General features: G+C 33.1%; 3 protein-coding genes across 17 annotated transcripts; 2 read left to right on the forward strand and 1 right to left on the reverse strand.

The window, feature by feature from the left end:
* Window positions 1-1,717: 1,717 nt before the first annotated feature.
* LOC107011969 (UDP-N-acetylglucosamine diphosphorylase 2-like) lies at window positions 1,718-10,735 on the forward strand. Of its 2 annotated transcripts, XM_015211663.1 has the most exons (15): window positions 1,720-2,026; window positions 2,248-2,302; window positions 2,520-2,671; window positions 3,973-4,012; window positions 4,892-4,984; window positions 5,056-5,165; window positions 5,278-5,352; window positions 6,287-6,326; window positions 6,441-6,523; window positions 6,628-6,705; window positions 7,926-8,069; window positions 8,987-9,054; window positions 9,408-9,522; window positions 9,624-9,780; window positions 10,413-10,735. In XM_015211663.1, exons 1-15 carry the CDS (start codon window positions 1,877-1,879, stop codon window positions 10,508-10,510), a joined length of 1,458 nt encoding a protein of 485 aa, XP_015067149.1. In that variant the 5' UTR covers window positions 1,720-1,876; the 3' UTR covers window positions 10,511-10,735. The 2 variants fall into 2 exon arrangements, with proteins under 2 accessions (XP_027770674.1, XP_015067149.1); XM_027914873.1 differs by lacking the exon at window positions 7,926-8,069 and having other exon boundaries at window positions 1,718-2,026.
* A 197-nt stretch (window positions 10,736-10,932) lies between these two features.
* LOC107011772 (protein FAR-RED IMPAIRED RESPONSE 1) lies at window positions 10,933-25,178 on the reverse strand. 14 transcript variants are annotated; one of them, XR_001455927.1, is made up of 10 exons: window positions 25,038-25,178; window positions 21,728-24,042; window positions 21,039-21,107; window positions 20,588-20,644; window positions 20,430-20,498; window positions 20,024-20,061; window positions 19,745-19,810; window positions 19,503-19,642; window positions 18,857-19,023; window positions 10,933-11,202 (listed from the first exon to the last, which is right to left on the reverse strand). XR_001455927.1 is itself a non-coding variant. In XM_015211404.2 (9 exons), exons 2-8 carry the CDS (start codon window positions 23,996-23,998, stop codon window positions 19,549-19,551), a joined length of 2,664 nt encoding a protein of 887 aa, XP_015066890.1. In that variant the 5' UTR covers window positions 23,999-24,042; window positions 25,038-25,178; the 3' UTR covers window positions 18,673-19,023; window positions 19,503-19,548. The 14 variants fall into 14 exon arrangements, 3 of the variants coding, with proteins under 3 accessions (XP_015066890.1, XP_015066891.1, XP_027770470.1); XR_001455928.1 differs by having other exon boundaries at window positions 10,933-11,210; XR_001455926.2 differs by lacking the exon at window positions 10,933-11,202 and adding an exon at window positions 17,245-17,379.
* Window positions 14,536-18,379, forward strand: LOC107011771 (receptor-like protein EIX2). The gene has a single exon (XM_015211403.2). The coding sequence runs from the start codon at window positions 15,464-15,466 to the stop codon at window positions 18,278-18,280; it is 2,817 nt and encodes a 938-aa protein (XP_015066889.1). The 5' UTR covers window positions 14,536-15,463; the 3' UTR covers window positions 18,281-18,379.
* Window positions 25,179-26,166: the final 988 nt, after the last annotated feature.

Below are 26,166 nucleotides of genomic sequence, written 5' to 3' on the forward strand. Positions count from 1 at the left end.
CTGTACACTTATAATTATACCAATACAGATCTTATATACAAATTACAACGTAAAAATGAATTTATACAAATCAGAACAATTTGTATAAAATTGGATGATTCTAGCGAATTATACAAATCAAAAACTCTATATCAAACATAAAATGTGCTATAGAGCGTAATTATGCATATTATAGGTATAATATAAAAATATGATTTTTTATGTTTAAAATGTTAAAAAAAATTATACTAAGAAATAGTTGCTATTTTAATTTATAGATTAGAATTTTTGGCATTTTATGTTGAGTCAATAAAATATGCCTTTCTTTTCTAGATAGGTGAGCTAATTTTTATTTTTATTTTTAGGAAAAACATCACATAGAAATAGGAGAAAAAGTGACAGTGGTATTATTATCTGAAATTTAGGTTAATCACTGATAAATAATGTAGTCGTATTTCATCAAATATTATGACTTTTATAGGAGAATTAAAAATTTATGATGAACAAAATAAAAATTTATAGTATCTATTAAGGTTGACTTTAATTTAATATTAGAAAAATATAATTTAATCCTAACGGCTAAGAACATATTTTGTTTAATTATAAAATGATACGGTTGATTTAAATATTTTTTTTTTGCCTTGATGATAAAATATTATTAATTATAATAACAAAGAAAAATATTTAATTAGTATGAGAACTTTGAAAGCCAGAAATATTAACAAAAGTAAAAAAAATGAAATACTAAACTTCGTTTTCCTTCCATGTTGAATTTTCTAACATTATTAAATGTTTCAACTATTTATATTCTTTTTAATATCAAAATCATTTCATATTTATTTATATTATTAACGAAACTTTTAACATAAAATAATGAATGATGTCTAAAGTTTTCAAAAAGATTTAAGTTTACCACTTCAACTTTTGATTATGATTAAAAAGTTACACTCAAGTTAGACCTCCTACAAAAACAAAGTATTTTTTTGGTAGCATTAGACAACAAATCATGCAAAAAGTTATTTTTATGTAAAAATTTATATTAGATAATGTTTATTGTCATAATAAATTCTTCACAAGAAAAATTGATTTGTTTGTTATAATATACATATGACTTTGATTAAGAATTGTGGTTTAAATAGGAGTCTTGAGCTATAAGGTATAGAATATTTATAAAAATTTTAAAATAGTATATAAAATTTTATATTAACTAAAACGGTAAAATTGCTGGAATAACAACGATTTCCTCTATCAGAAAAAGCAAAATCGCTGCTACTGCAGCAATTTTGCAAAATGTGATTTTTTTTAAAAAAAATTGAAAATCGCTGCCTAAGTAGCGATTTGAATTTCTTTTAAAAAAAAAATCACATTTTGCAAAATCGCTACATTAGCAAAGATTTTGCTTTTCCCGGTGGTTATTCCAGCGATTTTGCCGTTTTGATTAATATAAAATTTTATTTACCGTTTTGGAATTTTTGTTAATATTTTATACCTTTAGGCTTCGAACTCGTTTAAATAGGGTCATACGGCTGTTCCTTCTTTGACGAGAAGTTTCATATTTGTATCTTGGAAAAATCTTTAATAAAAAGTGTTTTCCCTCTATTTAAATCTCATGTGACGTAAATTTGAAATAATTCGTGATATCGTGAAAAATTTAAAAATAAAAAAAAATGTGTTAAAGGGTAAATTAGTCATTTGACTTTCTCCATACAAACTTGTCTTCCTCGTCACTGTTTTGCTCTCACTCTGTATGAAATAACCACCCAACCGTCAGCAGAAATACAGCTCACAAGAGGGAAGAATTACAAATCCAAAATTAACACACTCAATTCTATCTCTCACTCTTTTGTATATAGATCTAGAGAGAGAAACTCAGAGATCTAGAGAGAGAAGAAGAAGAATGAGGGAACCATCAATGGAGACTGTCCCAGTATCTCCTCCACCACAAGCTTTACTTGAAAGGCTCAAAGATTATGGTCAAGAAGATGCTTTTTCTCTATGGGATGAACTTTCTTCTGAAGAAAAAGATCTCCTTGTTAAGGATATTGAGGTTATTTTTCTTTTTTGTAGATCCCCTTTGTTATCAATTTGGGTTTTTCTTCTCAAATTAGAAGGAAATTGCGTTTATTTGAAGTAAAAATTGTTTCTTTTGATTTGGGTACTACTTCGTTTCTGTTTAGAATGTGAATTGCTTGATAAACTAGAATTTGGGTATTATATTACTAGTCGATTATTGTGAATTGCTTTTAACATGGAAGTACTTTATTGCAGAATATAGATCTCCCTAGGATTGATCGGATCATTCGGTGTTCATTTCATTCACAAGGTCGGTGTCAACAACACTTAATTTTTTTTCTAAATTCAAATGAGTGGAAATAGCCCTCTAGTAGAAATGCATGGTAAAGCTACGTACAATAAACCCTTGCGGTTTGTTGTTTTGCCGGACCCTGGGTATAGCGGGAGGCACTTTAGTGTATTGTGCTGCCATTTAGAAAAGATTGTTTACTTAAAAGCTTAGTATGTGAAAGTATCTGTTATTTCAGGACTTCCGGCAGCAGCGATAGAGCCAGTGCCGGAAAGTTGTGTGTCAACTGTGGAGGAGAGGACAATGGAAGATAGAGAAAAGTGGTGGAAGATGGGCATGAAGGCCATTGCGGAAGGGAAATTGGGTGTGCTGCTTTTGTCTGGTGGCCAGGTAATGTTACTAAAGACTTGAGAACATTCTTGACTTTTAAGCATAGTTGTGCCTTTTTGCTTTTACTTGGTCCAGCTGAAAACGTAAAGGTGTCAAAAATTTGGTGGCTGACTTAAAGTGGTTTAACCACTTTGGTATGATTTCTTTTATCATGTAGTTTTATGAGGTTCTCTGCAAACTATGGAACTCTTGACTTTAATCAAGGGAACCAAAAGTAGGCTATGTTAATGTTTATGCATACCGAGTTGCTTTAAAAGATGTTTTCTTCAGTGAGATCTGGATCTCTGATAATCATTTCATGTATAAAGTAAGATAAAGTGTATTAATATTTTCTTTGATAAATAGGAAAAAGTGTATTAACATGTTATAGGTACTTACCAAGCAAGAATAGGGACACCATGTCCCATACAATGTGATTTTCCACTATCTACCTCATTATGATATAGGTTGTAAACTTGGCTATCATTTATCACTACTCAGTATGATATAGGCTGAAAACTTAGTACATGTATCTGCTGGTGGTTATTACTCAACTTACCACTTAAGGATAAGAAATAATTATTGATCCTAAATATTTTATGATGTATTCGTAACATACCTATAAGGATTGCGTCTGTTTTGCTGCCTCTTTAATTGATTGATTGGTGCATTAATATTTTAGAAGTTCATCTTCCTAACAAAAAAGAAAAAAAGTTACTTAATTCTGTAAATAATATCATAATAATTAATATCTTAAAAGTTTATTACTATATATTTTTATCTTAAAATGTAAAATCATTTTTCAGACTGTCCTAAAAGATATTCTTGATTGTGTTTCTGTTAAAGGTTTCGATATTCGTAGTTTATCAGTACTATCAGGTCAATTAAAAAATTCAACTCCTCCCCTTCTTTTTCCCCCTCCTCTTTCTGAGGGTAGGCAAACATGATTTCCTTGTTATTGAAATGCAATTTCATTTTTTAACTGTGCTTTAGTTTTCCTAGTTTATTTGTATACCCTTTGGCTAGTCTAATTTGCATTATGATTGAGTAGAACGGTTATAGATCACCAATACTGGTCTAACAACATCACCGTTTGGTCTGTATTAAGAACTTTTTTCCTTTTTATTCCAAAAAAAATTATAGTAAAGTTAAAATCTATTGGATCCTGTTCTATTTTCAAAGGGCTTGATATGCCATGGGATGATCTGTCCAAAAACTTTTTGGATATATGATTTACTTTGTTATTCCCATGTTATAATATAGGTGTTCTGACTATTCTAAATTTTCTAGTCTAGATGTTGAGAATATGATTTTTTATGCAGGGGACTCGACTTGGTAGTTCAGACCCCAAAGGATGTTTCAGTAAGTAATTTTTCTATTTATTTGACATCCTTATGAGTTGTAGTTTACAGGATGTATAATATTTGCTTTAATACCTTACTCGTACTGATTACCTGTCAATAATATGTTACCACAATTGTTGATTCTTGGTTAATTCCCGTGATAGTTGGCTTTATAAACAAGTATTTCGTCTTTGGAACGTTTAAGAAGTCTATGGTCATCATCTATGCTGTATGAATTCCTGCTACATAACAGTTATTTCTCTCTGGCATTATTCCTAGTATGTAAGCTAAACTATCAACTTTTTATGATAGCGAAAAAAGAGCTAGGATATAAAAACTACGCCTTATCTCCACATGCCTTGTCAAATATTATTATGTTAGATGAGATGGGCTAGATATTTTTTGTGGAAGTATATCAAGGGTCACTTTTGAGTATTTTAAAAATTGAACAAGGTAGAAAGTTAGGTAGTAATGTAATTGAGCACTGTCATTGATATATCTATTTCTGTCTGGCATTGTTTTGTACTGAATGGCATGGTTCCACTTTTGGGAAAACTTGGAACGTATTTGAGGTTTGGTATATCTTAATACACAAGAATATTTAATATTTTTTTTATTCGACGCTTAATAGATAGAAGAACTTTCTGTGGTAGTCATCAGAAATTTGGAAATCACTGATTTAGCAAATACCGAAGAAGTCTCTTTTATCTATATTAATAATATTTTTTCCAAATTTAAACCTAAAACTTTCTTTTTGGATGGATTAACATGCAGCTGCTATATTGCTTCCATCTTTTCTCTCTAAAAGGGGCGAGGGCGAGGAGGGATGGTGGGAAATAGAACTATGGGGAAAGAAAGCTTCTACTTATGGATGTTCTTTTTACTTCTTTTGTACCAGATATTGGACTTCCATCTGGGAAATCACTTTTCCATCTTCAAGCTGAGAGAATTTTGTGTATTCAAAGATTAGCAGCTATAACTGCAAATGAGGGTGAGCTACTTGTTTAATGCCTTTGGGTGTTGGTTCACGTATCCACACGCTAAAATACAGTTAGTTTTCAGGTGCTGGCATTGTTCCTATACAGTGGTATATCATGACCAGTCCATTCACTGATGAAGCCACACGCAAATACTTTGAAAGTCATAAGTATTTTGGTCTTGAAGCAGATCAAGTAAGATTTCATTAGTTACCCTTTTTTCTCTCTCATTTTTATGTAATTTAATTTGAGAGTTCATTGGTTTTTGATCTTTCTTTCGCATTAAAGAGAACTTTTGTTACTGCAGGTTACATTCTTCCAACAAGGTACCATACCTTGTGTTTCAAAGGATGGAAGGTTTATTATGGAGACCCCATACAGGGTAGGTGACTTCTCTCTTTGAAATTTTTTCTTTCAGATGATTTTACAAAGTCAGTCATCAAATCTCATGCATACCTTCAAGCTGCAATATAGTGAAAGCATTTTACAAGCATATACGAGATACCTTGCTGCTACTAATGAAGGTGTAATTGTTCAATAATTAAATTTACACAGGTGAAATAGTTTCTGTTTAAGCTCTCTATCCTAGAGTTGCATGTTCAACTAGAGATGTCTCACTGTAACTTCTTTTTTTTCCGGGGATGAGTAGCAATGTAAGCGTAACCTTATGGACAAAGCTTGCTAATGCTATCTGTCTTGAGTATTCAATAGCTTAACAGTTATTTGAAACTTGTTTTTTTTTTTAAAACTCTTACCATTTTGCATAGTATAACTTGAGACGCTTTGTTATTTTGCAACCTTATGGACAAAGGTTTCTTGTTGGGAGCAGTCAACACTTCATCATTTGTAAAGTACTTCCACCATGTTTCCGAGTTTCTCAGTCTCTGTATTAAGGGTATTTCTTTCTCAGTTTACAAGGTCGTAATGGGCCTTCTCTTGATTCTTTGCTTTGGTTGCAGTGGACATAGTAGTATCTCAACTCTCAAGTCTTGGACGCCCTTCAAATCTCATAATGAAATCTGAGCTGTTCTCTGTTAATTTTGTTTATCTTATGACTAAAATCCATCTATCAAACCAGGTGTTTCTAAGTTAAAAACTTTTCATAGAAGAACTTAATAGGATTACTGAGAGATTATGCATTTTTTTGAGTTTTTCTTATATTAAGTTGACATTGGATGAACTATTTCAAATTTTAGTAGGTACGGTGTCATAAAATATGGATGAACTATTTCAAATTTTAGTAGGTATCGTGTCATAAAATATGGATGAACTATCTAAAGTTTTAATAGGATATTAAAGCTTTTTTGTTGAAGCAGGTAGCGAAGTCTCCGGATGGAAATGGTGGAGTTTATACAGGTATAGCTATACCTCACTTTTGTTTTCCTGATACGGAGCTATACCCCACTTTAAGCATTTTTCTTTTAATACAATAGAGTACCACTTGTCAATTAACATTTAAATCTTTTCCAGCATTGAAATCTTCAAGATTATTGGAAGACATGAACTCGAGAGGCATTAAATTTGTGGATTGCTATGGAGTTGACAATGCTTTGGTAATTTGTGCTTTTCCTCCCACTTTTAATATCGTTTTCCCATAGAATGAACTTCTTAGTAATTTGTTCTGTTAAGATACATATTAATTGTTTTCTGGAAGCAGGTTCGAGTGGCAGATCCTACCTTTCTGGGTTATTTCATTGATAAAGGTGTGTCTGCTGCTGCAAAAGTTGTACGCAAGGTGAGTAATTTTGTTTCCATTTTTCTGTTTTGTTTTTTTGGACGAAATAATTTATACTTCTCCTATCCAACTTTTTGTGCATTCAATTTAGCATCTGAGAGGTAGGAAATAGTTGCAATATTTCCAATCCAGTATCTGCTCAGGATGCCAAATCAGATAAATCGTTTCTTTTGTTACCTTTTTAGAGTGTTTTTTTTTGTGAACTGAAAGTCACTGATATAGTTGTTAGATAGGTTAAAGGATGTTCTTCTCAAGTAAATTCTGACTGAGCAAAATGTAGTAGAGTTGTAATCTTTGAAAGATCGAATAAACTTGATGAGTTTTGTTTCTTCACTGAGATGGTTCTGTAGTTTTGAAGGTCTCTGCAACCGTATGACTCTTGCTAGTCCACAATGATTTAATGTATATCTCTGGTGAAGGTGACACCACATAGAGATGAATAGTCGCCTCTGCTTTTGGATGAAGAAAATGTGAAGCTTCACTCTCATGTTCAGTGTTGTAGGATACTAACACCAGAAACTTGATACTATTTTCACATTCCTTGGGTCTATATTATTCTATAAAGCTGAAATATGCAAGAATGATGGTAATTCTTGCTAGATCAACAAATATAAGCTTAGCATTTGATTACTTTGCCCTTAGTTTTAAGTTTAACTTGTTTAGTGTCTTGGTAAGGTTCTTCCTTCAATCCATTCTTTTCCAAACTAATGTTTGCATTTTACATTTCGGCTACAGTTACCCCTCTTCCATTAACTCCTGGAATACTTAGTTCTCACAATATAAATGGACTATTACAAGTACAGGAAGCCGTTGCTTTTAATATTTTCCCTAAGATAAGCAATGCAATGACTAGCAGCAGGGTAATAGGCCCATTGATCTATTAAAGAGAAAAATCTATCCAACAAGCTACGAAGGATCAACAGAACAGTGTATGAGATGCTATTTTTCTAGTCCAAGAAAACTAAGTGGAAGTTTGGTGTTTCTGTGATGAAGCAGCAGCGGAGCTTAGACTGGACATAGAATACATTTATTTACCTGACTAGTCAACATAATCTGATTCTTTTTATTGACTTGTCTAAAAAAACCTTTTATAGTTTTTGTGTAGAACATAGTGCATCACATTTTAGAGTTCTCATAAATCATCAAAATATTTTAATTGAGCAGTTCGGAAAGAAGTTATAACATATGCATGTATTGGTTTTTATCCACTCTGATTGTAGGCCTATCCACAAGAGAAGGTTGGTGTGTTTGTCCGTCGAGGTAAAGGTGGACCACTTGCTGTGGTTGAGTATAGTGAGTTGGATCCTTCACTCTCTAGTGCAGTAAACCAGGAAACAGGACGTCTTCGCTTTTGTTGGAGTAATGTAAATTCAACCTTTCACCTCGCCGTTTCTCCTTTCTCCGTTCTTTCCTTAGATTTATGTTCTATTTCTTCCCCCACAAATAGTTCAGTGGAACTCTACTATAGTTTACAGCAACAGGTTTTCTCATATCTAGTCATAAGCATTCTGTTGATTTATGACACAATATTTTTAACTCGATGGAAATTGAATCTTGTGTATCCTTCTTGCTGCACTTGTCGTAAATTTAGGCTGTTGTTTTCAACATAAAATTATGTTATAAACATAGCCAAAACCTTGACCATTTTCCTTGAGAATTTTTTGTGAGAAAATGGAGGAGTTCCTATGAATATGATTCAAAGAGAGTTGTAACCAAATCTTCTATATCAAGTATTAATGCTGCCAAAGTTATGATGATAATCACAATACCAATACTAAAGAACATTTTGATAAGAAAAATATACCTCTTATCTTAAATTGTAAGGGAACATTTCAAAATATACCTTCTTATTACTATAAACATGTGAGTGAGTTCTCTTAGTTGGTGAAATACAGATTTGCATGCATTAAGTTATTTTGCTGAAACGAGTTATTTTTTTTTTTGTAATTTTAAAAAAAAGGATCTTAGTTCAAGCAGAAAAAGAATCTTGTTAGAACTATGCTATTACTCTTAGATGTGGCGTTTAAAGAAATCGAGGGAGGATTCAATATTTCTGATGAATGCTGTAAACATGCTCTCGTTTTCTTTTATTTTGGTTATGTGGGACGAAAATCGAAACCCCACAATCCTTTTGATATCTGAAAATAGATAAAGAATAATTATAAAAAAAAAAAAGGGTATCTAGTGGACCTTGTGAAGAGGAGAGCAAAGTAATCTTGTATGCACCTATTTCTTCTTTAATAGATACCTTTTCGATTTACTCATATATTTTACTTTTCAGGTCTGCTTACATATGTTTACAGTAGATTTCCTGAATCAAGTGGCAAATGGCCTTGAGAAAGACAGCATGTGAGCACTGCCTTCCTTTGTATTTGTTTGTTTGGTTGCCTAAAAATTGTAAAGTAATGGCTTTAATGGCTATTTGTTAGAATCAATCACATACCAATAGTAGAAGGCCGTAAATCAGTGGGAATGGCCACAGAATAAGGCTATTACTTTAATCCTATAGATAATAATCCTTCACGTCAGCAACCCGAATATGCTCTACATGTACTCTGCATAATTTGACTATTTCTCTAACTATACCGCAACCTCCTCCTTCATTTGGACTCCGGGGAGTGGTTTTGTTCTGCAAACATAGGTGGAGTTGACTATAATTGTTGGAATACCAGTTTAAAACAAGTTTTACGACATGATTGCAGTTATCATCTCGCAGAGAAGAAAATCCCCTCAATTCATGGTCAAACAGTGGGATACAAACTGGAACAATTCATATTTGATGCTTTCCCTTATACGCCTTCAACAACACTATTTGAGGTAATTGTCATTCTGTACTTGTCACAATACTTCCAACTCTCCAATAGCAGCTAAATGCACATCTGTCTAATACCGGGTGTCGAAATATTTTGTCTATATAGGTTGTTCGCGAAGAAGAATTTGCTCCAGTTAAAAATTCCAACGGGTCAAACTTTGACACTCCTGATAGTGCTAAATTGCTTGTTCTTCGTCTCCATACCCGTTGGGTGGTTGCAGCTGGAGGCTTCTTGACACATTCTGTGCCCTTATATGCCACAGGTAATTTGATGTTTGGAAAAGAAAATATTTTTGTGAAGTTCATAATGCATGGTGCGAAGGAATATTTATAGGTTAATTACCATGAGGCCAGGAATGCTAAATAGTGAAAGCCAACTCTTTTAACTTTGCAAGAACACTAGGGGTCGTTTGGTACGATGGATAGGGAAATTTAATATCCATAGAGAACTCTGCATTACTTATATATATATATAAAATCTATCTTACCAATATAATCTCTGCTTAACTAATCATGTAGTGTTTGGTTTGTGATATTAAACTCAATAACTTCTGAGAATTTAACAGCAGATCCCGAATATTGTATAAACTAGTAGTGGTATAACCTATGTATTATTTTGTACCAGATAATATGTGGATAACAATATTTAAGAAAACACACCCTTTAAACTAGGTAATTCCTACACAACAATCCATGGGAAATTATTGATCGTATTACAATCCATGCATAACTATTCACTGCATACAAGTTCTTACATTATGACAGCAAAACCAACTCGTTTGTGACTGAGGTGTAGTTGTTGTTGTTGTAGACTGGGAACCTAACAAACCCATAGTGTAACAGAAGTAAGTGTTTCATAGTCTCTTCTCAAAGTTTATCGCGTTTAATTTTTCAGGTGTGGAGGTTTCACCTCTTTGTTCATATGCTGGCGAAAACCTGGAATCTATTTGCCGTGGAAGAACATTCCATGCACCATGTGAAATCTCGTTTTAGTTTCGATTTGATTTCATTAAAAGTAAAGTCCTGAATTTTTTTTCTCCAATTTTTTTTTTTGTTTTTTCATTTTCACGAGGGTTGTCTTTTCATACTGTGCTGTAGACAATAGAGTAAGCGAGAATACTTTGTTTTTTACACTACTAAATGAGTTGTATTTTATAATAAAATGATGCAAATGTAATGATTTCAGTAATGTATAATTTTCATTTTATGTAAGCTAAACACCTAATTGCAACTAACTGTCATGCTTAACTTCAAACACTTGCATGATTTAGTATACAAATGTACACCTAGTCAACTCAAAAATATATAATTTATACCAGAGTAATTAATTGATAGGACGGAAATCTTAGTAGTTTAGTTGGTTGCGTAGCTAGCTAAACTTTCACCTTGTTGATAATCAAACAGTGCTATTAAGATTGATCAAACAATGTCTTTTGAATTTCATAACTAGTTGAACTTGTTACATCTCATACATAGAATAGTTGAAATATCTTACGTGGTATCTTAGACAATTTCTTTTTGTATTGTTAGGACCTCAGAATAAAAGAAAAATGAAAGACAAGAGAATGCTGCCTTTATTTTTACTACGACTATCTTAAGTTAGACGACTTTGTTCACTACATTCCTTTCGATAAAAGTTGTCGCGATCTTCAAGAATCTTCTTCCAATCTTTGAGGTACAACAACCTGTGTTACTATGAATTTGGAGTTAAACTAACCAAAAAGTAATTCAGTTATAAAATGAAACAGCTGATTACAAAGAGTAATTTAGTAGCAGAATTTTTTTTTTGTATTGGTGTTATTCTCATATATATATATATATAGGTGTGATATTCATGACATTAGTATATATGACTCAAGGTAAGAATAGTTAAACATTTGTTTTAGGCACCCAAAACTTTGAGGTCCTAATTATTTTTAATAGTGATTGTTATGATTTTAACTTTCACTCAAAACAACATTGAATATTATATTAAAAAAAATAATTAAAAAAAAAGAAGAAAGAAACAAGAGTTGTCTATTTTTATCAGAAATATTTTAGAATTTTGAATTAAACAACTCAAATCTTTATATTAATAAATAATTTTTTTACAACATCTATGCTAATGTATTGCAAACAAATGAATAACTTCTTCTTATCTAGAATTAATTATTATTTCATAAATAGTAATAATATTATTGTAGGAAGTTTAACACTTTTAAGAATATTACATTAAAAACAAAAAGTAAAAGACTAATGAGCGATAGTTTAGGTAATATAAGAGAGAAATGTGTTTATCAAATTAACAAGTGATATTTTAGGTATGAAACAGACTCTCAATAGTTTAGGTATGAAATCTAGACCTACACAATCTACTTTATCATATTCCTTTGTTTTCAATATTTTTTCCGCCACACCCACAACTAGACAACCATCTTTCCTTTTGTAGTCTTTTTTTTTTTCATGATTCTTTCTGCCATATTCCCCATTCGTTGCACCCTCACTCCTATATCTTCGTTTGATTTAGGCCTAAAAGGTGCAAATATATAACAACAATGGTTCATATTCTTAAGATAACATCTTTTTTCTTTAATTTTGTGATAATTGTAGTTTAGTTAGGGCTCAAGGTTAGTGAGATTGACATTTACATAGTAAAAATTGAGATTTTTTATCTCATATTTTTGGATTATTGTGGGTGAACTTTACATGATTTGAGGTGTTGTTGATATGAATTCGATTTCTTATTTCTTTTTGGGTCAATATGAGTTTGTAGTCCGAAATTTAATTTGAATTATTATAACAAAAGATTTAACCTCCATTAAAGTACTTAAGCTTTGAGAAATAATGGGAGAGATAGTGTTTATAAAATGGTAAAGAAAAAGAGAAAAAATAAAATAAAATAGACTAAATAAGTCCCTCACGCATCAATAGCAAATGTATAACACTCACTTTGCCATGTCAGCAAAGTGTCAAAATGACACAACGTAGCTTGACATGAGGTGTTTAAAATGAACAAAGCAGGGGTCAAAAGAAAGCCAGGATATGACAAAAGCATCTTTTTGGATCGAATGGGCTTTTGTGAGAAATGACGGAATTTGATACATGAATGTTTATGTAATAAAGACTTTGGAGTGCTTGTGGATGGTGTGCCACATGGGTACTTTCCAGCTTCTTGAGGGCTGCGACAAGGGTTCCAAACCTAGCATGTTGATTTTTTTTTGAAGAAGTGCTAATGGTATCATTGAAAATGATAACATCTTACCATGCTTCGAGATAGTTAAAGTGTCTAAGTGAAAATTATTGCCAACTTTAGGAAGCCACCGACGGGTTAGGCCTATTCTGAATCATGAGTGGCTAAAAATCTCTACTAAAAATATTTATCATGTATTTAAATGTTTAATCGAAATAAATCATAATTCAATTATAAATATAATAAGTGGGCTCGACGAGTAAATTTAAGAGAAGGTCGTTGTATTCCATCGAATAATAAAAGATCACAAGAAACAATAATGAGAAAGTTATTCACAATTTTTCATATGGAAAAGAAAAGTTTAATTTTCACTTTATAATATTTAAATATAGTTTTAAAAATAAATTTGATTTAGTTAACGAATTTATAGAAGAGGGTGATGAAGTGTGTCAAAACCTAAATTAGAAAGTGTGGTCGAACCCTCGATCCCAACTCAAACTCGACCAATGTCCTTGTTGATATATATTGGGGTTAGGTCTGAAATTAATTCTGATTTCAGGGGTCAGGAGCAGGTCTCAAGGTCAAGTCTTAGGATTGGATCTCAAGGTTACAGGTTGGATCTTGAGGTCGAGTCTCAAATTCGATCTTAGGTCAGGGTCTGGAGTCTGAGGTCCGCGTTGAGGTTGGATCTTAATTAAGCCGAGATCAATTGTGTCATAGACTGATATTGAAGTTGTGTCCTGAGTTGGTGTCAGATTTGGACATAGATTCGATGTTCAAAATCATAATATTTATTCAAATTATTCCTAAATATATTTATTATTATATTTTTTCTCCTTACTATGTAATTTATAGGATGTGTTTGATTGTAAATTGATGCTAAATCATAACACATATACAATAAGAGAGTAGTATACAGTATACACAAGTCAAACAACAGACAGAGCGAAAGAGAGAGAGATACAAAATTGACTCAAAATACCACCTACATATGCTATTCCTCTCTTAAACAAATATTTCATATTCGAGTTTTCGAATATGAAAAAATTCTTAGTAGGCGTTTGATCATGCGATATCATGAAATCACGAGATGAAATCAGCGTTTGAACATGTATTTTCATCTCATGATTTCATATCATGAGGTGGAATCCATGTTCTTCAAAAATCACAATTTATGAATTTATATCATGATTTGAGATTTTTTAAAATATGAAAATTGACCCACACGTTTATTTTGTTAAAATAATCCAACATTGATATCTACTAACCACTTATTTTATATATAAATAAAATTTAATTTATAATCACATTACTTTTTAAAATTTATTATTCTCACAAACATAGAATTTATTATTAAAAATTTGGTGAATATAAAAGTAGGAATTGATTTGGTAAATATAAATAAAAATGGAGGAATTAATACTTTTTTTGTTTTTTCATAATAAAAGAACTATTTTTCCGGCCATATATGAAAATGTTCAAAGCAACTCAATATGAAAAAGGACAAAATTGGCGATTTTATGTTTGATAATCACTATTTCCAATATGTTTGATACTAACACGAAATTAATGCACCGAAAATGTGTAATTACACACAAGTGAAAAAAGACATGAACCATTATGATATTGACACACAAGTGAAAATTACCATAGCTTGTACGTGTTACATAACTATTTACGAGATATAAAAAATGTGACGACATATTTATAATCTATAAACATGAAAATATAATTATAAAATTCTAACATCAAGTGATGCATGGTTCGAAATTCAGTTGAAAACAATTATTTTTTGTTTCGAAAATCTGTTGTGCAAAAGAATATAAAAGAGTTGACGGAAAAAAAGAGGACAATCTAGCCAAGAGCAGTTATGTGACCATTTGTAAAATTTATATATTACATTCTGTAGGCAAATGTTAGCTGACTTCTCTTTTCTGTTTTTGTTTCCTGTTCGAAATCTTATATTAAAGTCTGATTAAATTTGAATCGCACACTACAGTATTCATTTGAGGATGACGATCCCGACAATATGTAACTCAAACCTGAAACCTCTCCTTTAAAGGTTACTTTCATCTTCAACATGTTTTAGTTTGATTCTCTTTCATTAATAATTAATGAATTTGATTTGACTTCCCAGCCCACCCCCACTACCTGTCCACACCCAAGTATACATGTACATGAGTTAAAAGTTGAAACTAATATTACAAACACAATTTGGACAAAAAAAAGTCTTCTTTTTAACCACTTGCATTGTGTAAACCAAAGAAATTGATGTATCTAACCTATATAATCTAATGTTTAGTGTGTGCCCATATCTGGAAGTCAATTTTGAGGTCTTGGCTTCTATTACCTACATTTATTTAAATCACTCTTTCATTCCATATATTTTTTTACTCCCTTCGACTTTATTTATGTCATACTTTCTTTTTTATTCCGTCCAAGAAAAAATGAATTAGTCATTTTATCATTATTGAGATGATTTATAACTACATGAACGATAAATTATTCATTCGTTTCTTAAATTTCAATCTCAATATCACACGGAAGGAATAACAAATCTTTTCTCCATGAGTCTTTTAGCTCGTGTCTTTCAATGTAAGTCAACAATTTCTCCTTTTAAAGATCTCAACACAACTCAGCCTAATGATCAAACTTTAAAACACCAAAAAGAAATGCATTCAAATAAGTAACAACTTGCATTTTCCAAGTCTAAAAAGCAGCCATCACATTTAACATTTATAATTTCAGAAGCCACCAAGAATCTGTCATCCAAATTTATGTATATATATATCATGCCATTTTTTGGCACATTCTTTTCTTATAATTTCACAAAAATGAGAGGGCTGTACTACATAGTACTTGTCCTGTTTACTGTAAAGTTTTGTTCTTGCAGTGGAATTTGCAAAGAAAATGAGAAAACAGCTTTGCTAAGGTTAAAGAAAGAAGCAAATGATCCCACAAATGTACTATCTTCTTGGGTTGATAAAGAAGATTGCTGTAACTGGGAAGGAGTTTTTTGCCACAATGTAACTGGTTCTGTCATTGAGCTATCGATTAACGGATGGAATTGGACAGAACTTAAAGGCCTAAAGATTGATGATTTCCAGTGGTTGTCAAGTCTGGATAATCTTGATCGTTTGGACATGTCTGGTGTGGATTTAAGTGAGGCTACAAACTGGACTGAGGTGATTAGCATGCTTCCTTCTTTGGTTAATCTCCGTTTTTCGAATTGTAGTCTTCATTCAATACCTCCTTTGTTTGATCATAACAGTTCTGTTCTTGAAAATCTTGATCTTTCCTTGAATAACTTTGGCTCTCCAATTCCCGGGTGGGTTTTCGGTTTTGGTAGTCTTGTTTCTCTTGAATTCACTGGTAGTAATTTCACTGGTTCATTTCCTGAGGGTCCTTTTAACTTGACTTCTTTCACAACATTGAGAGCTTCTAGCAACTCCTTTGGTTCTGTTTTACCTCAATGGTTATTTGATCTTAGTAATCTTGAATATTTTGATTTGAGTTTTAGTGGTCTTGAGGGTCCAATACCAAATGGAGTTGGAGATTTTACCAAGCTTACATATCTTAGTCTTGCTTCCAATAATCTGAATTCCACTATCCCAAATTGGCTCTATGGATGCAAGAATCTTGAAACACTTATCATGAAGGATAACAGTCTTGAGGGAACAGTTTCAGACTTGATTTCAAATCTGACATCTCTAATTAGTATCGATATGTCTGAAAATTTTCTTTCTGGAAAGTTACCGAGTGTAATTGGGAAGTTATGGAAATTAGAAGATCTCGATCTCTCAGAAAATCGATTTGAAGGAGTAGTATCTGAGGTTTTCAATACTATGAATGATTGTCCTCCAATAGGCTCAGGAAATTGTTCTTCTTTGAGGACCTTAAGACTAAATGACAACAAACTGATTGGAAATCTTCCAAAAAGTTTTGGGCAACTTCCAAATCTACAGTTCTGTTTCATGTCTAATAATAGGTTGGAAGGGGTGTTGACAGAAGAACATTTCACCAATTTAACAAATTTGAAGTTTTTCTCTGCATCTAAGAGTAATTTGACTTTAAGGGTGAGTTCAGATTGGATTCCATCATTTCAAGCTAGTGACATTGTAATGGGCGGTTGGCGCTTAGGCCCTGACTTCCCTTTGTGGATCCAGACTCAACAATCAATCATGAATTTGGACATATCGAATGCTGGCATAGTAGGTGAAGTTCCAACTTGGTTCTGGAACTTATCGTCTCAAATTCGTTTCCTCAATATGTCTCACAACCAGCTCATTGGTGAGATTCCAACTTTCTCAATATCTGATAGCTCCATGGGAAGTGGAGGTCCTTGGTTGATATACTTGAGTTCCAACAACTTCAGTGGTTCACTACCTCATATTCCAACCATGGTAACAGAGTTAGACCTTTCGGATAACTCTTTCTCGAAAGGTTTAACAAGCTTCTTGTGTGATAAAAAGAATGAATCTTACATGTTAGAGATTCTACACCTTGGGGGAAATCGTTTCTCCGAAGAAATTCCTGATTGTTGGATGAGTTGGCCAGAGTTGAGAGTTGTCAATTTGGGAGAGAATAAGCTTACCGGAGGAATCCCAAGATCCATCGGAGCTTTAAGCAATTTGAAATCTTTGGACTTGAAAAGAAACAGACTTTCTGGTCCATTGCCTTCATCCTTGAACAACTGCACAAGATTGTGGAAAATAGACATGAATGAGAATGAGTTAGATGGAAATTTACCACCTTGGTTTGGTACACTTTCAAAGCTGATAGTCCTGAGTCTTCGGTCTAATAAATTCGATGGTGAACTAGCTCCAGAACTTTGCAAGCTCAATGATCTTCAAATCTTGGATCTTGCCAACAACAATTTGTTTGGAGCTATACCTCGGTGTGTTAACAATTTCACAGCAATGGTGAATGGAAGGAAGGAAATTAGAGACGGAGACGAAGAGATGGATTATTCTTATTATGTTGGAGTTTTCAGGGAGAGTGCAAGAGTAGCAACTAAGGGTAACATGTATCAGTATGATACCATTTTGTCATTGTTTACAAGCATGGATCTTTCTAACAATAGCCTTTCTGGAAACATTCCTATGAGTCTTACAAGTCTTGTTGGATTGAGATCATTAAATTTCTCCCACAATCAGCTGACTAGTAGTATTCCAAGGGACATTGACAAGATGAAGGTATTAGAATCACTTGATATCTCGAATAATCAACTCTCTGGTGAAATACCACAAAGCATTTCGAGTTTGTCCTCTTTGAGCTACTTGAATGTATCTCACAATAAATTATCAGGGCAGATTCCTGTAAGCACTCAACTTCAAAGCTTTAGCCCTTTTAGTTTTACTGGAAATAAACTGTGTGGGCTTCCACTCGTGGAGCGTTGCAGTAAAAATCCTGAGGTTGAAAATGAAGAAGAAGAAGAAGAAGATGATAATGAAGTGGAATGGTTCTACGTTTCCATGGCAATAGGATTTATTGTGGCTTTTTGGGGTGTAAGTGCTCCTTTGCTTTTCATAAGACCATGGAGACATGCCTATTATGGGTTTTTAGATAGAAAATGGAAATCATGGCACACATAATTTGTAAAGATGTGACATTAAGGAGATTTCTATTTATGTATACTGGATGAAATTTGTTTATATCTCATGAAAATCCATTACCATTCAGCGTTCTTTGAATTAAGACATTTTTATATTTGTTGTCTCACAGATATATGAGAAATTTGACAATTTTGTTTTGGCAAGGTTTGAGTTATGCAATGAACGAAGGAAATTAACAGTTCCTTTTTGTTGTTCTTGTGGCGTTTTAAATGATTCTAAAGAAAATTCTTTTACTTCTTTCTTTTGAAATAATTGAGCAAACCTGCAAATTTAAGGGCTGAAGTTAACATGAAAAAAGGTACTCTAGTCCTTCTACTAGGATTTCCACGGTATTTGTATTATGTATTTGATTCCAAAAAACAAGGAACATCTTCGTAATTACTGCAAAGTATTTTTATAACTTAGACAAAAAAATTTGTTATAATACACACACTCATACTTCCTTCTGATTATATAGACAATTCCTCAAAATTATCAAGCACATTCAGAGATGTAGGTTAGCTATCAAAGACACTTCATAAAGACAATAAATTGCGGAGTCTAATGATGACCTACCGATTATTTAATGCCTGAAGTGTCTCACATTGGTCAAAACAAGCGAGATTCCATACTTGTTACAGCACTCCACTCCACTCCACTGCAATCTGTCCCTTATGCCCTTCCTGGCTCTCCAATAACGCTCACTCCGCTTTGACACACTTCTTCAACAACGTCATTCCATGCTGATTCAATTCAGAAAAAAAAATTGTTAAGGAGAAAAGAGCCTCGGTCAGAAACCAAAAGAAAAGATCCATTTGTGAGTTAATTTCTCAAATGGTCACTAAGCTAACAATTTTTATCTCAAAATGTCACTCAACTAATGATAATTATCTCAGAAAGTCACTCAACTTTGTTTTGTAACAGAAAAAACACTCAACTACTGTTGTTTCACCTACAAAGTCACTCAACTAATTCAAGCTATATTTTGTAGACAACTCAAGACTCAAAGTAATCTCTACTTCCAAACCTGTAGTATTTAAATAGTGAAATTATATCTGACCTAGTTTTACACTTCCAAACTTCACGTTCCCTCTTCAAATGTAAAAAGTATGAAAAATAGTATCTTCGCCCTCATTTCTTCCACACTTCAATTAGATAATACATGTCCATCATGTTTGTCAAGTTATGGAAGCTACAAAAGACATAAGAATAATAATCGGACCTGTTGAAGTTCTGTGCACAAGGCAATGGTCTCATATATGTACAAACTACGAGATGGTAAAGTTGGCCAAGGAACTGCAGCGTGAGCTATTGTCAAGATAAATTCTTTGAGCACAAATTCTCCGTATTGGCCATAGTAGACTGATGATAAGACCCAGAAAATGGAAATTAATTAAGTACAAAGGAGCAAAATGGTGGTGAAACAACAAGAGAACAAGGCAAAATGATCAAAAAGTATAGCACCTCTTGGAGACTGTCCTGAACCCCAAAAGAACTTTGAGCATCTGCAGGCCTAAAATACACTTGTCCCTGCAAGAGAGAAGAATGATAATCTAATATCAGGAGTAAAGCAACAATTGGCAGTATACATTATTTCTTTTTGGAAAATGTTGTGTTCGGATATCAATTTTGAGAAAAGATCTTTTGCAAGACATTTGGATTAGAAATGTTTTTTAAAACAAAAAAAACTAAAAAGTACTCTATGAATTTCATAAACTGTGACTCAAAACCTAAAACACTTACCAAGACCAAGACCAACCCGAACAAAGCTGTGCTCTTCTCTAGACATCAAACAGCCAAAACTAGAAGTCATGGATAGAAAATAAACCATTGAATAAAGATGTCACAAGGTGTAGCTATTATCGGAAAATCGGCTTGGATGCAAAATTCCCGGGGAAACTTAAAAATGTAAACTAGAGAGTAGAAGGTCACAGTGTTTATTTGGTTAGTCTTTGAAGAAACCTCGGTTGGCATGCGGTTGTGATTGGCTCACGATTTACTGTTTGATCTGACGTTAGTAAATCAGAGAAACCATTGATCTTTTAGCCATTCTTAGAATTTAGTTTTTATAGAATTTTTTCTAATCTATCTACCCAACTTCAGCAAAGCAACAGCAGCAAAAACTTTTTACATAATGTATAGATAGTACCAGTCCATGCAATCTAGGTTGAGAGAGATAAGGGCCATCTTCAATTGAAACAAGTGTACTCAATTGTCCCTAAAAAAGAACAAAGATAACCGAATTAGTTTGAGACAACACTAGAAATCATAGAACACATCAGTGATTGGAGTTATTAATTGAATCACCAGCCCCAGCATGTTTAAATGGTTGGCATAGCCTTGGATATTTGTATTCAATTGTCCCTGCACCAAAAGGAAAAATACTCACTTGGTAGTTCCGTCATTCTGAACTCATGCGCTACATTACATACCACTCCTTGAATCATTTGGGAGCTGCTGTAGTAGCCATCAGGAAATGGAATTCTGGAATATATGTGGCCTAACATGTATCATAGAATTTGGATCACAAAACCAATGATTATTCAAAAACTCCTCCAATTTATGTGACTCTCTTTCCTTTATAATCTGTTTAATAATGACAATTTTCTATGTATGAAAAAAAAAAACTCTCTTTAAAATTCCCTTTTACCCTAAAAGACATGCTTTTATGCCATATAAATATCATGGCTTGTTAAAGACACTTATTCCCCCCCCCCCCAAATATGCCAAATAAGACAAAATTTACAAATAAAATCACCATTGGCTGTATGGCTGAATGTGATCCGAAAGGATAATCCACAGTTGATTCTCCGAAATCTATTTGTCCCTGCAACATACATGGAATGCATGAGATAAATCAGCCAATTGATATCTACTATCTATCCCTGCCATGGATATTATATTCTGCTCCGTATTTTACCTAAAAGAAACGTAAGAATGAACTAAATCAACACTTAGGGGTCGTTTGTTCGGATTCATTAGAAAAAATAATTCATGCATTAGCTTTGTGTATTATCAATATTTTGTTTGGTATAGTTGTTCAATCTATGTATAACAAGCATTAGTTATTCACTCTATTTGGTATTATGCTATGTATAACAAAATACATGGCAAACCATGGTATTAACAATGCAAAGGTTTTTAGTACATGCATTAGCGTGTGGTTAAACACACAATTGTTCCTCAAAACCTTTTTCTCATCCTTTTCACCGTATTTGTGGAGTCTATTATTGTAAACACATAATTCTTTTTAAAAGTTATGCTATGCATGTTATTTTACTACACCAAACTAAATAGTGCATAAGAAATAAGCTCAACATAACTAATACCAAAGTTACTAATATCAGCATTGCTAATACACTTTATTCAACACGATTCTTATACACCCTACCAAACGACTCCAGAGTAACTTGCATAATGGAAATAGAAAGAAGATCAATAACTTACTTCCTTCTCTTTTCTTGCTATGTTCTTTCCATTACTCTTACTTGAATTGTTTCTATCTGTGAATACTTCAAGGTCATTAAGACCTTGATTTGGGAGAGAACAAGGTTCTGATTCATTTAAATTTGCATCATTCACGGTCTCACGTGTTCTCAGAAAATTTTCCAGAACACTAGATAAAATGTTATAACTCTCTTGAGATAACGACCCTTCATCACCTAGCTCAAATGCCCTTTGACATAGATCATTGTAGCGTTGAACTCTGGAATCAACCAAAGCTACTTGTCTCGTCTTCTCTCTACTCTTTGCACCTTTAGTCCAGCGTCTTAAAACATATTTAGAGGGGATGGTATGCACACCAGCCATCTGAAGAACTATCATCACATGTCTACAAAGGAATCCATTGTACTCGAACAAATGACAAGAACATGAAGTATCAGATGTCCTCTCATTCCATACGACAATGAATTCTTGATTTACTTCAAAATCTTGGACTCTATATGTGCCATTTTCACCATCGTCGTTTTCCTTTTTCGGGTGGCAAGCAACCACTCCTAAAACCTCAACTTGGAATTTCTTGAATGTCGTATGAGTGTATAAAGTTGACATCTGCTTTTCAAAAGGGGAGGGAGATTTCAGTCCTGGTTGTTTATGTCTCGTCTCAAAATCAGCATTTGCCTCTCCTTGACACTTCTCTTGCAGCAGTTTTTTATACTGGTCAAGAAACTCCTTTAATGTCGTCTTGCATAATATGCATTTATCAAGAAGAGCACTAACGCTTTCTACTCGTTGCATCGTAGACATTCCTGCCAAGAAGATTTTATTCATGTATGTCGGTACCCACCTTAGCCGATCTTCATACAATGATTTAATCCACAAGTCATTCCTCAGATCAAATCTAGCAACCACCTTCCACCACCTCTTTTCAAACAATTCATTGGTTGCTGACCTCAAAATACATTTATTGAATTTGGAGAGAAAACTTTCATGCTGCCTTATGACATGACCAAGCTTCTCCTGGATCTTACTCAGTACATGCCACAAACAAAAGCAATGGCGTGAATCTGGTAAAACCTCAGCAATAACTTCTTCCAGTGTTTTGCCTTGATCAGTTAGAATTACTTTTGGAACTTGTCCACCCAATGCCCTGAGCCATGCTCGCATCAACCAAATAAAAGTTGACTTACTCTCATCTGCAATCAGCCCACATCCCAGCAATATGGACTGAAAATGATGATTGACGCCAATAAAAGGAACAAACTGCAGCTTATATTCGTCTGTTATATAGGTAGTGTCAAAAAGAACTACGTCACTGAAGTTACCACAGTCAAGCCTACATTTAGCGTCAATCCAAAAGACATTTCTCAAGCGTTTCTCTTGATTCAAATCCAATGCATAAAAGAAGTTTGGATTTTCATCTTGCATGCAAAGAAAATACTCAAGAATAACTTGTGCATCTCCCTCATCTAAAGCCAAAGATTGAGGACTACTATTTGTGCCACCATTCTTTTGCTTCTCAACTTTCTTCATAAAACCAGAATGCCTAGATGTCGAGGCATAAGTCTTTTCCGTCCTCCCACGGATAGCATGAAATGCATCTGCATCATTTTTACCCAGATCAATGTTCCTGTGACCTGGAGGATATCTGGTCCAATCCGGAAATATTTCATGGTTATGCTCTTTGACAAAAGTATGAATAACCCACCTTCCATCAGACCTTCTCTTTACATGCAAGCAAGCCTTACAATCTGTTTTTGACCAAGACCTGTTTATTCTGCCTTTTTTTCTTTTCACAGGATTACTTCCTGCTGCATCAGTACTTGGAACAGGTTCTGCGCCAGAAGTAGAAGGTTCACGCTTACTTCCATATCTACTGCAAACAAATTTTGCATCAATAAATTTTCCAGAAATTCTGGATCGACGGCTAGCCTTTATTATTGAGGAAAATCCAATGGACTTAGCATATTCTTTGTAATGTGAAAAGGCATTCTCTTTCGAGTCAAATTCCATCCCATCATGAGGCTCCAAGTTCCTATAGCAATTCACAGCCAAAGAATCTGTATTTGGCAGTACATTTGCGCCATTAGATGTTCTTTCGTTCCAGCTAGTTCCTGCATTCTCTATTCCCAGGCAAACACTCTTTGAAGCAGTGACAGTAGCTCCATCTGTACCACAAAGTTTTCCTCTTGCACTTTCAATCCTTACACAAGTACGCCGCCCACAGTCTTCTTTCTCGTGATGATCGCCTGATGGCGGCACAAGGTCCATAACCATTGAGGTAAAATGTGTTCCCCCAATCCAAGTACTCAATTTTGTGCCTGAAACATGTCCTTCCTTATTTGGTCATCATTATGGCTAATAGAACAAAATTCAAGTCAAGTCATCCACAATTTATAAGTTCTCGTTTCTATTTTGAGATCGAAATGATTAATCCAATAAATACAGTCTTCTGAAACATACAGATCGATCTTGTAAATTTGAAATTCTTTCTTTTGTATTCTTTAATGACCAACAATTGGATTTTTAATTAAATAATGAGAACTAACATTGTCAAAGCACAATCACATAATTCTTTTCTGCATAACATGTCACAGAAGCACATCACATCTCTTCAAAAATATACAGAGAAGATTTTGTTATAGCTCCATATTGTCAACACTAGCTACGCATTATTAAGTACTAATCTCTAGCACTGAATATTTTTTACCAAAAGACTCTTTGAGTTTGTCAACATAATTCTAACTCTTACTCCCTCCATCCCGATTTAAGTGTCTAAGTTTGAAAGGGCACGAAGATTAAGAAAAGGGAGATCTTCCAATCTTGTGCTCTTAATTTAAAAATGTATATAGTTCTCTAAATCTTGTGGCTTTTAAACTTGTCACTTACGATGTTGAAATTGAAAAGCTTACTAAATATAAAAATAAACATCCTTTTGACACAAATAAAAAAAAAAGTAAGACACATAAATTGGTTTGAATGGAATAATACATATTTCTTCGAAAAATATTTTCATCTCACCAACTAAACAACAAAGAAAACATTTTTCCTTTAGAAAAATGCCTTCATCATAACAAACATCACTTAACTCTCAATGTCAAATTTTCCAAATTGACATATCATAGATAACTACAAAAATCACCTATAACACAACACTCTCATTTTCACAAACATATATCAATTTATCAAGTACTTGAACATGTAAATGTAGAAATAAAAATAACCAAAATTGAGAAAACTTTTCATATGAAAAAAAAATAAAATACTCTACAAAGTTTGCATGTATAAATATATGTAAGGAAAGATAGGAATTTACAGTGCCAGTAGAGAATTGTGATGATCACAGCTACTGAAAATTGGGGGCGAGTATGGAGAGTACAGTTTTTACCTAAAAATTAACAATTAGGGCTCCAAATTGGTGTATTGTACTCGCATTTTCTTTTTCCCATACTCGCGGTTCATTTGGGCTAAAATTCCTCCACATTTCGACCCGATGGGCCTACTCATGGAGTTTAGGCCCAAATTCACAGATTTACATTAGGAAAAATAACTTAAATATACAACTATAATTTTTATATTCTCTAATTTTTCCTACTTTTTTTAAATATTACATAATTCCCTTTTTTTTAATTTTAGTGTAAGTTTTTAGATACATTACATTGTCTCTCCTATAATACACATTTACCCATTTTAATGCCTATTTTTTCTCCATTAAAACACTCAACCTCTTAAATCAGTTTTTGAATTTTGAATTTTATCCATTTAAACACTCAACCTTTTAAATCAGCTTTTTGATTTTGAATTATTAAATTTAATTAATTTTAAATAAAAGACCAAATTTTGAAATTTTGAATTTCAAAATTCAAAAAATTTGAAATTTAAAAAAGTAAAAATTTCAGGAAGCAGGACAACTTCTCTTAACTTCTACCGTTTTGTTCTCCATCAAGTTTCAGTTCTTTTTGCATGATCCGATGAATCTTCAGATGGATTCATACAAAGACTCTGGCTGTAAGAAGCTCAATTAATAGTCTCTTCGGCTGCTTTTCGTAAAGTTAACATTTCCTTTTTGTTCTACGTTAAGATGTAATCTGGATTTGATAATATTTCATTCTTTTACAGATCTGTACAAACTAGTCGTGCTAAACTTGGAAGGGTCTGTTGTTACTGCGTCATGTTTGGATTACCTCACAGGTCTGCTTTTACTGTTTTAATTTCCATGTTAACTTACTAGGACTAGTTTGCGGGACAAACTTTATGAAGTAAAAGAGAATTTTTCGGGGAATTACTTCTCTATTCTGGGATTCCATCACGTTGTTGAAGTTTCTGATAGTTCGTTTATCATAATGCAGCTCTCACTTCGTTGAAGTCGCTAAATGTCAATAGATCTCACCTTTTAGATGATGGATGTGAGAAGTTTTTGGGTAAGTGGAAGACATTTGTTATCT

The sequence above is a fragment of the Solanum pennellii genome, chromosome 2 (assembly GCF_001406875.1).
Source record: "Solanum pennellii chromosome 2, SPENNV200".
NCBI lineage: Eukaryota > Viridiplantae > Streptophyta > Magnoliopsida > Solanales > Solanaceae > Solanum > Solanum pennellii.